This window comes from Terrapene carolina, unplaced genomic scaffold (genome assembly GCF_002925995.2).
Source record: "Terrapene carolina triunguis isolate 2854851 unplaced genomic scaffold, T_m_triunguis-2.0 Scaffold192, whole genome shotgun sequence".
NCBI lineage: Eukaryota > Metazoa > Chordata > Testudines > Emydidae > Terrapene > Terrapene triunguis.
The window spans coordinates 14,970,409-14,984,228 of NW_020664543.1; the positions used below are offsets into that span (position 1 = coordinate 14,970,409).

At 48.3% G+C, this 13,820-nt stretch overlaps 1 protein-coding gene across 1 annotated transcript in view; it reads left to right on the forward strand.

Moving 5' to 3' along the window:
- MYO15B (myosin XVB) overlaps positions 1 to 13,820 on the forward strand; it is a 91,505-nt gene that overhangs the window by 17,365 nt on the left and 60,320 nt on the right. The window contains exons 9-17 of the mRNA XM_029912172.1: positions 6,714 to 6,875; positions 7,235 to 7,348; positions 8,656 to 8,714; positions 8,814 to 8,937; positions 10,601 to 10,696; positions 11,305 to 11,436; positions 12,462 to 12,587; positions 12,865 to 12,942; positions 13,666 to 13,814. Coding sequence (XP_029768032.1) covers positions 6,714 to 6,875; positions 7,235 to 7,348; positions 8,656 to 8,714; positions 8,814 to 8,937; positions 10,601 to 10,696; positions 11,305 to 11,436; positions 12,462 to 12,587; positions 12,865 to 12,942; positions 13,666 to 13,814 — 1,040 coding nt within the window. The remainder of the gene's footprint in view (positions 1 to 6,713; positions 6,876 to 7,234; positions 7,349 to 8,655; positions 8,715 to 8,813; positions 8,938 to 10,600; positions 10,697 to 11,304; positions 11,437 to 12,461; positions 12,588 to 12,864; positions 12,943 to 13,665; positions 13,815 to 13,820) is intronic.

Below are 13,820 nucleotides of genomic sequence, written 5' to 3' on the forward strand. Positions count from 1 at the left end.
TGTTCTCACTTTCTGGTGACGTAAATAAGAAGAGGGCAGCATTATCTCCTGAAAATGTAAACAAACTTGTTTGTCTTAGCGATTGGCTGAACAAGAAGTAAGACTGAGTGGACTTGTAGCTCTAAAGTTTTACATTGTTTTTGAGTGCAGTTATGTAACAAAAAAAAATCTACATTTGTAAGTTGCACTTTCATGACAAAGAGATTGTATTATTGTACTTGTATAAGGTGAATTGAAAAATACTGTTTCTTTTGTTTATCATTTTTACAGTGCAAATATTTATTAAATAACATATACTTCGATTTCAATTACAACACAGAATACGATATATATGAAAATGTAGAAAAACATCCAAAATATGTAATCAATTTCAATTGGTATTCTATTGTTTAACAGTGCGATAAAAACTGCGATTAATCACAATTTTTTAAATGGTGATTAATTTTTTTGAATTAATCGCGTGAGTCAACTGTGATTAATCGACAACCCTAGTATTAACCGAAAGGGTTTGTAATCTAATATGTATGAGGGGTGTGTTACAAGTCCCCCTCTGTCACTCCCCAGAGGATGAGAGTTGTTACTGTGTCCAGCTGGAGAGCCATGGCTCTCTAGCTCAAGCTGTAGCAGCTCATGTTTTTAGATCTTCAAGTCCCCAGTTCAGTCTCTGGTGTGTTGGCCAAGGTGGAAGCCATCCCATATGCACATGGGCTAAGCTAAAGTCCATGTAAACTGTTGTGTTCCTACTGGGCAGCAGAACATTGTTGCAAGTAATGTTCTGGCATGCAGACAGCACCGTATCATTGCCTAGGCCGACAAGGCCTAGGGCGGCAAATTTGCAGGGGTGGAAGCTCCCCTCCGCGCCCCGGCCCCCTGCTCCAGCTCACCTCCGCCTCCTCTGAAAGCCCGCCGCCGTGTCCTGTTTCTCTCCCCTCCCAGCGCTTGCGCCGCGAAACAGCTGTTTCGCGGGGCAGGGAGGGAGGAGGGAGGAGGGGGAACGCCGCGCGCTGGGGGAAGGGGCGGGGATTTGGGGAAGGGATCCAATAGGGGAAGGGAGGGGGCAGAGTGGGGCGGGGACTTTGGGGAGGGGGTTGGAATGGGGGCGGGAAAAGGGCGGAGTCGGGGCAGGGCCAGGGCGGCAATTATTTCCCGGCCTAGGGGCGGCAAAATTATTAATCCGCCACTGCATGCAGGTGTTGAGTTAAACTGCTTTGGAGACAGATCTGGGAACAAGAGTAGCTCCAGAAAGATGTCTAGAAGCTGGTCAAAGTGTTTCTATCATTCTTTGGAAAGCTTTTTTCCCCCTGTGTTTTTTCTCTCTCCCACGAGAAATGCATGATTAGTAATAAATTCTCCACTTGGGTATATTTTTCCTTAGATGAAGCTACAAGGACAAAATGTGCCCTGACTTAACATCGGTCTAACCCCTTTGGGCCAGGTTCACAGCTAGGGTTGCCAGTTTTGGTTGGATGTATTCCTGGAGATTTAATCACATGACATAATCTTTAATTAAAGATTAATTCTTTAATTCCTGGAAACTCCAGGCCAATCCTGGAGGGTTGGCAACCCTATACAGCTGGTGTACGCAGGGTAGCTCCACGGATGTCCATAAACCACATTGATTTATACCAGCTGAAAATCTGGCCTACTGAAGTTAACAGGAATTATTTGGCTCAGTTTTGCAGTAGGGATAGGAGAACCGAGTATGGATAAATAAGAGCTCCCTCTATCCCCAGCAGCTCGAAGAAGTGGGTTGTAGCCCACGAAAGCTTATGCTCTAATAAATTTGTTAGTCTCTAAGGTGCCACAAGTACTCCTGTTCTTTTTACGCTTCTTAAAGTTTATTAAAAGTTCCATTAATTTTTCTCTCCCCCTGCTCTGCTCGGGTGTGAAGGACCAGCCGTGGGAGCCCTGTGAAGGGGGGTGTTTGTTTCTATCCTGGTTATAGGATGAAATTTTGACTTCCCTTTGCTCTGATGCGATGGGGTGGTGGAGCGAGACGTTTGGCCCACAGTGTGAGCGATCTCCTTTCAGGCCCGTGGCGAGAGGACCTACCACGTGTTTTATGAGCTGCTGGCAGGGCTGCCAGTGGAGCAGAAAGAGAAGCTTTTCCTGCATGAGGCAGAGACTTACTTTTACCTGAACCAGGTGAGTGAAGGGGTGGAGCAAGCTGCTCCAGAGGTGAGGGAGAGACATGGTTGAACCAGCGCTTTTGTCTCTGATCAGCCTGCTGCTGGGGACCCAACAGGAAACAGGTAAGATGATGAGCTCTGTGCTGCCCTCCTGGATTGCCCCTCCCGGAGGTGGCACAGGGTTACGGTTTGGATCTTGGCTGTCCTCTGCACTGTCTGGGCCCCTCTCACTCTTGACCCAAGGAACGTGTCTTTCTGTTTGGAGAGGCTTGGTCACTTCTCCTCCCTCTCCCATCATTCAGGTTCCATTGCCTCTTGGAAAAAGCCCTGTTATTGGGACTCTTGTTTTTATATGGGTCATCTAAACACCGAGGCCCTATGGCGCCACCTATCTAAGAAAACCAGTATTTCCAACCCCAAATGTTCAAAAATCATGAGTCAGGCTCAACAAAAACCATGAGATTATGTAAAAATAATAGATTTTTGGTGTTTTTTATTCACCTTCTGCTTTTTGAGCCTTTAGGGTCCACTGGGGTCACGCTTTGAAGCTTTCTGCACAGCCACAAGGGCTAGAAACTTACTTTTTCTTTAAGAATGAAGGCTGGAATCATCACATCTCCACTTGACTCCAGGAGCTGGGGCTTTAAGGAAAACAATAATGATCATGAGGCTCATAAGTAACAAAATCATGAGAGTTGGCAACACTGGAAAACAGCTTTCTACAATGGGGTTAACCTGCTTTTGCCTGGGCCTATAATCTTCTGTGGGCTAAAAAGGATTGGGGAGATGTGGGCTGGATCAAGGGATGAGGGTTGAGAGTTCAATCCTTGAGGGGGCCACTTAGGGATCTGGGGCAAAATTGGTCTTGCTAGTGAAGGCAGGGGGCTGGACTCAATGACCTTTCAGGGTCCCATTCAGTTCTATGAAATAGGTATATCTTTATGGGGGGAGGGATAGCTCAGGGGTTTGAGCATTGGCCTGCTAAACCCAGGGTTGTGAGTTCAATCCTCAAGGGGGCCATTTAGGGAACTGGGGTAAATATCTGTCTGGGGATTTGTCCTGCTTTGAGCAGGGGGTTGGACTAGATGATCTCCTGAGGTCCCTTTCAATTCTATGATTCTATAAGGGAGCCTCTCTTTACCCTTCACGGAATAAAACGAAGAAACTGAATGGCAGTACATTTAGAAGCAATAAAAGGCAGTGCTGATTAAAGACTTAATTAAGACATGGGTCACTTGCTGGAGGATTCTCTGAACCTTGAAGTCTTTAAACCACGATTTGAGGACTTCAATAGCTCAGACATAGGTTAGAGGTTTGATACAGGAGTGGGTGGGTGAGATTCTGTGGCCTGCGTTGTGCAGGAGGTCAGACTAGAGGATCATAATGGTCCCTCCTGACCTTAAAGTCTATGATTCTATGACTTTGTCTACGTGGGGAAATTGACCAGCCTAGCTATAGCAAAATAATTATTCTGAAAGAATCACTTTTATTCTGGAATAAACAGAACATCCACACAGAGGAGTTACACTGGCATAGCTGAAGTGGAGTAATTATTCTGCTACAGCTATGCCGGTCAATTTCTCTGTATGTAGACCAGCCCTTACACAGCTCTGCCATTTTGAGGACTCAATCCTAGCCTCACCCATAATTAGATTAGTATCAGCTTTCCTCCTAGCAAGGATGGGACAAGTACCCTTAATGACTTGATTGTTCCTAGGAGGCTAGGGCAATTAAAGGCTCAACATGCTCAATAGCTTCACATCAGACAATTACAGCATGTTAAAAGATCTCTCCTTGAACTGGACATTATTAGACCTTTCCCTAGCAATCCGGGAAGGGAGAACCAAGCGGGATGGTGCTACATTTTAGTTAGCTAGCAGCGATTCTCAAACTGTGGGTCAGGACCCCAAAGTGGGTCGCGACTCCATTTTAATGGGGACGCCAGGATCAGCATTAAACTTGCTGGGACCCAGGGCTGAAGCCTGAACTCCATCCCCACCTGGGATGGCTGGGCTCGGGCTGCGGCCCCCTCTCCTCCCACCCGAGGCAGCAGGGCTCGGTCTCCGCCCCCATCCCGGAGTCATGTAGTAACTTTGTTGTCAGAAGGGGGTCACAGTGCAATGAAGTTTGAGAAGCCCTGAGTTAGAGATAAGGATGTACCTGGAAAGTCCCAGTGAGAATTGACATGGCAAGGCCTGTTGAGAAGTGCGGGAAGAGATTAGGGGAGAAGGGCAAAACTTCACCAGTCAAACTTTGGGTTTGCAAAATCAGGAGTAGTTTGGATCTTGGTCTCTCTCTCTTTATCTGATCCACCAAAGTTCAGAGTTGGGGGTCAATTGGGAGCTTTCCCCCGCCCTCCTTGCATCAGTGCATGATTGCTGGGCATGTTTGCTTAGCACTTCTACACCACCTCTCATCTCAGGAGTTCAAAGCACTGTGTGAAGGTGGGCAGGTATTATTGGAGCCATTTTTGCAGAGGGGAAAACCAAGCCACAGAGTGGGGAAGGGACTTGCCCAAGGTGATGGTAAGATTTGGTGATGGAGGTGGGAACAGAACCGTGATCAGTTCTCTCATGATGAGACCATGTTGCCTCTCACAATGGACATAGATATCTTTTTGCCTTGCTCTGAGGTATCAGGTGTTGGGTGTTGCTCGGTCCCAGACCGGTGGTCTGATTGGATAGGACAAACCTATGTGCCTAAGGCCGGGTCTACCCTACAAAGTTAGGTTGACCTAACTACAGTGCTCCGGGCTGTGAAAATGTTCGCACCATGTACGACATAGTTAAGCCGATCTAAGCCCCAGCGTAGATACCGCTAGGTCGATGGAAAAATTCTTCCGTCCACCTAGCTACTGTTTCTGAGAGAGATGAAGTCACTCCAATGACGGAAGAACACTGTCCATTGCTGTAGCCAGTGTCTACACGACAGCGCTACAGCGGTGCAGCTGCAGCATTTTAAGTGTAGACATAGCCTTAGAGTTTGAGGGAAGGGACCATTCTCCCCTTTGTACTGAGGCGCCCTCTCTTGGTTGTGACCCCAGCTGATACGGGGCTGCTGAACTCCCCCTTCAGTTCCATTCTGCCTTTGTCATCCCCACCGCTGGAGGTTTTTAAGAACAGGTTGGACAAACACCTGTCAGGGATGGTCTAGGCTTATTTGATCCTGCCTCAGCACAGGGGGCTGGACTTGACTTCTCTAGGTCCCTTCCAGTCCTACAGTTTTATGATTCTATCACCTGTGATTTAACCCCCTCTTATCTGGAGAAGCCTCAAGTTGCTGCCAGGCTGGTGCTAGGAAAAATGATTCATCTTCAGACCCCCCGCAGAGGAAGAGAAGCTTTCCCATTGGAGAAACTCAGTACAATCCTTATTTACCATTCAATTACTTAGCCTTTTATGGGTTTTATTTAAAGTTTCCCTTGCTATATTTCTGACTAGTCAGGGCCGTTGGAGATGTCCCCCTCAGGGGCTCAGCCAGTCCTTCTGCTCTGGCTCAGTCTGCTGACGTGTCCTGTGCTGAATTTGTGGCATCAACCTGATTTCCATGGGATTTATTAATTTGTTTTGAAACACCTGCAATGTGCCTACTGCCATTCAGATAATAGGGCGATGGGTGCCGGCGTATGACCCCACATAGCTAATACACACAGATAAAGAGAGAACCTGCCCCAAAGAGCTTAAAACCTGAGAGAGGAGCGACTGGACGCACTGGGCAAATACAAGAGATCTCCTTCTGATGGTCTCAACCCAACCCAATGCAAACTGGGGCCAAGTGTAGCCTACTATAAGCAGCCAATTGGGTTCCCCCTCCTCCCCCATGCCTTCCTACCTTTATTCAAATTATGAGCTCCCTCTGGTGGCGTTAGATTGCAGGTCACCATGACTGCAGGGCAGGTTTCAGTGGGAGAAGGATTTGGGCTGAAGGGAGAAGGCTGCTGCTCGTATACAAATGTCTGCCATAGCAGTAGCTTAGGGGGTTGGAAATTGACATCAGGGTAAATTCCTGTCAGCAGCAATGTTTCCTCATGTCGTGTTTGCCAGGGTGTGGAATACGCTGTGTCAGGAGAGGGAGAGAGCTCCTAGCTGCAGAGAGGCCCAGTCTAATATGCCAGGTCTGAATACCCCAAGGCCAAGAGTGTAGTGGTGGAAGTGCCCTAAAAGTGGGGGGGCCAATGGTGCCCGAACTGTGGCATTGTCTCCCCTGTGCCGCCACCGAGGCCCTGCCCTTACGCCGCCCCTTCTCCCCAAGACCTCCCCCCCTGCTCGCTCCTCTCCATCCCCTCCCCCCCCCCCCCCGTCGCTCACCCTTATGGCTGGTAAATAGTATGAGGGCCATGGCCCCCTGACACCCCCATTCCGGCACCCCTGCCCGAGGCCTGTGGGGGTTCAAAAGTTTGGATAGGCATGTTTCTGAAATGGGCTCTCTCCTTCTGATGAGCCCAACCTAACCCCCTGAGCTCTGAAACCCAGATCTGAGCTTTACAATTTGGGCCCCTCTCTAGTGCTGGGAAGTGACGTTGGAGCGAGAGCCTGGTGTGAAAGGGCCGTGGGTCCAACCACAGACTTTCGTTGGTTCTCTCAGGGCAGAGCATGCGACCTCACAGGGAAGCAAGATGATCGGGAGTTTGTGGTCTTGGTGCAAGCTCTGCAGGTGATTGGCCTCTCAGATGATCAGCTGACCTCCATCTGGGCAGTGCTGGCTGCCATCCTGCAGCTGGGGAACATCTGTTTTACCTCCTGTGAGGTATGTTAACACCTCGCCAGTTTGGCCGTGACTAATATCAAACAGGTCAGCAGCCTCGTGTGATGGGGCTTGGGAGAGTAGTCTCAGTTGCACGTGGTCATCTAGAGCCCATTCCCCTCCTTCAAGACTGCGGCAAATACCCAGAGAAACGGAGAGCAGAACCCAGATGCCTGGGCTGCCAAGGGATAGTTAGAGCCTGAAGAGCTGATCTACAAGCCAAAGGCAAGATTTTGCCCACTACAGTGTGACCCACCCCTATGCAGTGGGATGAGTTCAATTTTCTGCGGAAGTGTGCTGGTTAAGGGTGGGACTCTGTATCCAGTACAAGCTTAGACGCATTCTTCTCCCCCATGATTTAGAAGGAATCCTTTGGCCTTGCAGCCATCCCCAGCGACACGGAAATCCGGATTGTGGCCAATTTGCTGCATGTCTCAGCAGATCTCCTCCAAAGCGCCATCACTCACCGAGTCACGGTGAGTACCGCATGGCCCCTTCAGCTCGCTCCCCGTCATCCTGAGGGACTTCAGTGTTGAGGTTGCATTGTGTAGAAAAAGTGCTTGTGCCCCAGCCCAGTGCTCTTTCTGCAGAGGGATCTGAGCAGCGTGTCTGCTAGCAACTGCTTTACTGTTGCCTCCTACTGAGTGATGCAAAGAAGGTCACAGCTGAAGAGCCAGGCCTCCTATCCAGGTGAGAACAAAAATGCTGCTCCTCATTCCCAGGAGCAGACTGTGCAAGGGCGCACTTCCTTCCTCCTGCGCTAGTGCAGATGTGAGCAGCTCACGTGTTCCCATTGCATGCAATCCTGAGTAGCCATGGATTGAGATACAGTGGGATATGCTCATGCGGCAACAGATTGCACCCCTGGCCAGGCTAAATTATGCCGCAAAAAGGCCCTGTTTATTAAGGAGTTCATATTTGTGCCTATAGTTAAAATCTGGGGGGAACTGGCATCCATAAACCAATTGCTAATTAGCATCAACATCCAAACCTTCCAATTTAAGAGATTTACCAACAGATTCTTGCACTCCCTATCCCCTACATTACTGAGTCAAGAGCCTGACCAAAGGGGTAACTCTTACAGGGGCTCTGAAGTGCATTGAACTCAGGATCTGGCAGTATGCTGGAGGGAGAAGGCTCCCGAAGGGATGGGTCCTCCGATGAGAATGTCCTGGCACTAGAGTAACCAGATAGCAAATGTGAAAAATCGGGACAGCGGGTGGGGGGTAATAGGAATAGGATGGGGGGAGGGGGCGTAATAGGAAAATTGGATAATAGGAAAAGGCCCAAATATCAGGACTGTCCCTATAAAATTAGGCAATCTGGTCACCCTACCTGGCACTAGTCCTGGAGGGCTTAAACTCTGGGAGTTGACAGCAAGAGCAATGGAAAGTGACTCCTGCAGTGGGTTGTAGAGGGAGATTTGATGGGTTTAATTCTTGTTTACAGTAAGACCCCTTTCCGTCACTCTGGCAGTGTAAAGAGACCTCGAAGTGGGCATAAATTACATCTACACCTACCGTAAGACCCCTTTGTATCGCTAGACATGAGTAAGTGTGCCACAGTGCACATGTGAATCTGGCCTCATTTGAGATCTCTGACAGCTGACTCCCAGACCACGAAGGGACCTATTAATAAAGTTCTATTCTAACTTTCACCTTGCTTTATCCACGGGATCTCCCAGGCAAAGAGCTTTGTTACGTTGACTCAATTACTTACGGGTTTCCGGATAAAAACATTTCCCATCAGCCTTTTATAACAAATAGTGCCTCTTTCTGTACAGGTGACGTCTTATGATCGAATATTCACCCCTTTGTCTGTCGAAAGCGCCATTGATGCCAGGTAACTTCCAATGCTTTTGTCTCTTTGTCTTAGTTTGGTGAGATAAAGCCCAGTGTGTTGTCTTTATGGTAACTTGTTTTGCTCTTCTCCCTCCCCAAGGGATGCCATTGCCAAGGCTCTGTATTCCCTGCTCTTTGACTGGCTTCTGGTGAAGATCAATGAGTGGCTAGCCCCCTGGGAAATGGACAGCACTCTGGGCATTGTCGACATATATGGCTTTGAGGTGACTTTCTGGTTACATTGTATGGTCTTGGAGCTATTGAAAGGGCTGCTTGGGCTTCTGGTTCATTTATTAATATAGAAGGGGGAGGTCATAGGGGTTGGCTGGGGGAGAAGACAGTGTCCCCTAAAATTTGGGGTCCTGTGTATTTGAAATGTCTGTAAAGCACCGTGTGTACTTTCAGTGCTAGAAAAATAATAATAGGGCTAGCTTGGCACTGTGTGTGTGTGAGTGTGTGTGTGTGTGTGTGCGTGCACTCATGTGTGGGTGCAGATGGCCAAGCAACTTGGGATTACATCAGCACAAACCCAGGTCTCTATCCAAAACTTGAACTGAATCCAAACTACACCTCTATTCCGGTTTCTACCAAGTCATGACAGTACCTGGCACTTTACAAGACATAAACTGTATTAAATATAGATCAAAAGCATGGCCCCGAAGAGAGTGTTGTAGTTGAAAGACAAAGAAAGTTGTGTGTGGCTGTTAGCGAGACACTAATTTAAACCCAGTGTTTAGGTTCTGGTTAAAGAAGGTCTTACAGAACCTAGAAGCAATAGAAATAAATTCCTATGAAAATCGTTTGGATTTAACGCTTCCCTAGCAGCCCCAACCCTGCCATGTTGTGCTAGTGCAGGGGAGCTGGAGAATGAAACTTGCCAGATCACTTTCATTGTCCAAGCCCAGAGAAACACCAAAAGTAAACAAGCAGCACAAATGATGACAAATGCACTTGATTTAAAAATAGAATAAAATTGAGTTTTAATCATCTTGGGTGTTCCCAGTAACATAAGTAAGAAACTCGTTTCTTGTTGAACATGCTTTTTAACCTGACGGTGCCCGTTCATCCCTGGGCACTCTGATGAAGTTGAAACTCTGTTGGGTTAACACTCTTTTACTTGTTTTTTAATTTGTTGTTGTTTTCCACGTGCCCCTGTTTCCTGTTCTCATGCCATTCCCGACCTGATTAAGGGCCCATCAGCCACTGAAGTCAATGGAAAGACTCCCATTGATTCACGGGGCTTTGGATCAGACCCTGGAAGCAGGACCTATAATGGAAGCATTGTGAGACTACTAATGTATTGCAGTAACACTTCGAAGCCCTAATCAAGACCTGGAGCAAACCAGAAATGAGACAACTTGTACTTCTCAGGCTAATTACCAGGGTTTGCCAAGAACAGGCTGGCCGGACTATGGGCTCAAGTCAGCAGAGGCTGATGCTGCATGTTCTGTACAGCTCTGCACACCCTCCAGGAGGGACTGCAGCACAACCTCTTCACGTTGACTTTACTCCACACCTGCCCCTCTGACCCTCTTCTGCCCTGCCCTGCCCTGCCCTGTCCCCCCATCCCTACAGTGTCCCCTCTCCCGTCCCCTTTCTTGCCGTTTAGCTGATCCCTTTCTGAATAATTTCTGCGCCCCCTCCCCCAAAATCAAGGAACTAACATGCTGTTTGCTGCCATCCCATTGTTCACCCCTTCCCTCGCCCTGTGTCTGTCTTCTCCATGAGAAGGTCAGCTCTTTGGCTCAGGGACTGCCTCCTACTCTTTGTTCAGCGCCTCGCACAATGGGGCCCCATTCTTGGGGTTGGTCCTTCGGCATTATTGTGACAACGATGATGATTAATAACAGAAAAGAGTGAGGCATGTGTCTTCCCGCATGTCCGCAGGATCTGGGGGTGAACAGCTTGGAGCAACTGTGCATCAACTTTGCGAACGAGCGTCTCCAACTTTTCTTCAGCCAGACAGTCGTTGCCCAGGAAGAGGTAAAATAGAACCTTCCCCATTAGGTGGGGGAATGGCACACATGGCAGCGAGTCGAGTCAGTCTCAGCTGGCTGGTGCTCCCTCGCAGGAAACGAGGGGGTTGACTGGATCTGGTGCTCTCGTCCAATACCAATGTGCTCCCATCACAGGGCATGTCTCTGAGGTTATGTACGTTGTTCATGACCCTGTGCTAATTCTGCAGTAAGATCATGAGAGAGAGAGAGAGACTGCTAGAGCACTTCTCCGTTTTACAGGGTTATAAGCAGCTTAGTCGGGATCTGAGACCCTGATCACACCTTTGACTTTAAGGCTTGTTCTGGTAGCTTAGGGGTTTCACCTTGCTTTGCCTCTGTGCAGGAAATCAGTGTAATTTCCATACTCAGTATCTCTTACACTCCCCCTTTTCTTGCTCTAGTGTAGCTCTCTCCACACAGATTAGAAAGAACATTAGCAGGCTTAGAAGAGGGTCCAGTGGGCTAAGATGGGGGAGCTACCATGCAAGTTTCTAACAGTACTGATTAACAATTGGATCTCTCTGCTAACTCCCTGATTTCATCTCCTTTTCATGGCCTGTGGGCGGGGCTGGCTGGATGACCTCTGATCCGTAGGAGGAATACACCCAAGAGGAGCTAGTCTGGATTCCCATTTCCCAGATGCACAATGAGTCATGCCTGGATCTGATTGCTGCAAAGCCCCATGGCATTTTACGCATCCTGGATGACCAGACTTCATTGGCTCAGGTTAAGAACGCATCATGGCTTTCAACCATGCTTGGTACAGCAAGTGAAGTGGGGAGTAGATTAGTGGGTTTTGGAGAAAGGTCACTTGGGACTAGCGAATCCTGATTTTGATGCTCACTCTTCATCTCCAGTTTTACTGAAATTTTTCAGGGCTGCTATTCTGCTAAATGGGATTGTGTTTACCTTTGTGTGTGTGTGTGTGTGTGTGTGTGTGTTGGGGGTGGGTACAGAGTAGAGAAGACATTTGTGAGATAAGACAGTCTGGAAAAGCTGAGCTATTTCACTGCTTGGAAACTGGCATACTTTGTTTTTTAAAATCCTATCTCAAAAGCAGTTTGGTGCAAGTATTCCAAGTGTGTTTTATTTAGTAGACCTCCATGAGGACTGGTGTCTTCGAATATATTTGAAAAGGTGGGGTGGGGTGGTTATTTTCTAGAGTTATTTTGCCGACTTAAAATGTCGTGGCGTGGTCAAAGGTGGACTTTACTGTTGTTTGTCCTTGAAGAGTTTATATGATAATCCTCTTTCCCCATCCATCATGGGTTGTCAGTGGGGTTTGAACACCAGACCCTAGCACTAAAACACAGAGCTGCTACCTCTTAAACTAAAAGAGTGACTCTAATAGCTGATAGCTATAGTAGACTCTTACCCCCTTATGTGAACCATCCACTAGCAGTTGGGGAGGGATAGTTCAGTGGTTTGAGCATTGGCTTGCTAAACCCAGGGTTGTGAGTTCAATCCTTCAGGGGGCCACTTAGGGATCTGGGGCAAAATCAGTACTTGGTCCTGCTAGTGAAGGCAGGGGGCTGGACTCGATGACCTTTTGGGGTCCCTTCCAGCTCTATGAGATAGGTACAAAGTATAACACAGCTGAACAGTGGGTCACACATAATGTGTAAAATGTGTAAAATGGTTCCCTTTAAGGAACTAATATGTATTTACAACCTTAATCCCAGTTTAACAATGGCTCTACAATCTGAGAATAGGCTAAAACACTGTGAAGCATGTGTCTATCTCCTGCACAGGCCACTGACCACACCTTCCTCCAGAAGTGCCATTACCATCATGGAAACAGCCCTTGGTACGGCAAGCCCAAACTGCCTTCACCAGTCTTCACCGTGCAGCACTATGCAGGTCCTGTCACCTACCAGGTAAGCTCCTGGGACCAGGCTGGAGCAGTGTTTGAGCAGTGAGCTAGGGATGGAGGCAATAAGGCGTCAGTACGTTGGGAGCTTGGGGGTGCTTCTTAGGGAAAGCTCTGGACTGTTCTCAAGTTACACTGGGCTAATTCTGAGTCATTATAGGACGTGTCAGAAGGTTCGTTGAAGGGAACTTTTGCAGCATGCCGGGCTGCATCGGTCAGTGATGGGGTTTTTGTGTCTGGCTATGATGATCTATACTCTGATCAGTCAGAGTTTGGCTTCACAGGTTCACAAGTTTCTGAATAAAAACCACGACCAGCTGCGCCCAGAGGTCCTTGAGATTTTCTCCCAGAGTCACCTCAAGGTACAGTATTCATTCTGGGTTATGCTGCTCTGATGCAGGATCCTTTATGGCTTTCTTCAGGGAAGCCCAAAGACCCAGGCGATGGGAGGTAGTTTGGGAAATAGTAAGAAACTTGACACTGCCGTTTGGGAAACCTGGACTGAGCAATGGATATAGACCCATTAAAGCCAAACTCATTGCTGGCTTACCCTCTGAGCCCCCCAGGGAGATCAGTCGCAGTGCCCAGGATGTATGTTGGCAGCGAATTAACCCAGTCTATCCACTACCTCTTCCAGACTCTTAAATCCCTATTTTTTGTCTCTCCTTCCCTTCCCTTTCCAATATTTCTCCCCCGACCCCTTTTCCCCCCAGAGACAAACACCTGACTGTGCTCACCCTGGTGGCCTGGTGCCAGCTTTGGAGGAGTTGATACACACCCTCAGGGTTGGTCCTTAGTGTTGTTTCTGATGCTTCTAGGCAATAAGAAGCTCCGTTGAGCTAGGGGAAACCACAGTCCCTTCTTTAAATGCATTGGAGACAAAGTATACACCTTACCAACTCCATGGGCAGATGGGCGAAGTGGGAACATACTCTGGTCACGAACAGTCCCAGCCCTGCTCTTGTGGATGGGAGGATGATGGGGCCGGGTCCTCATTCTTTGACCATAATAATTTCAGAAACTCGTATTTCATAGCACAAAGGGGAGCGTTACTCACTGATCTCCCTTTTCCATCTCCTTTCCAGCTGGTGTCCCACCTTTTCCAGCGGGCCAAGGGACATCACGGACTGCAGGGGGAGTTGGCCATGGGAGGCAAAGGGCTTAAGCATCACGCCTCTACACTGGTGTCCCGATTCCAGCAGTCCCTGCAGGATCTCACAGCCAAGCTGAGGAGGTGAGC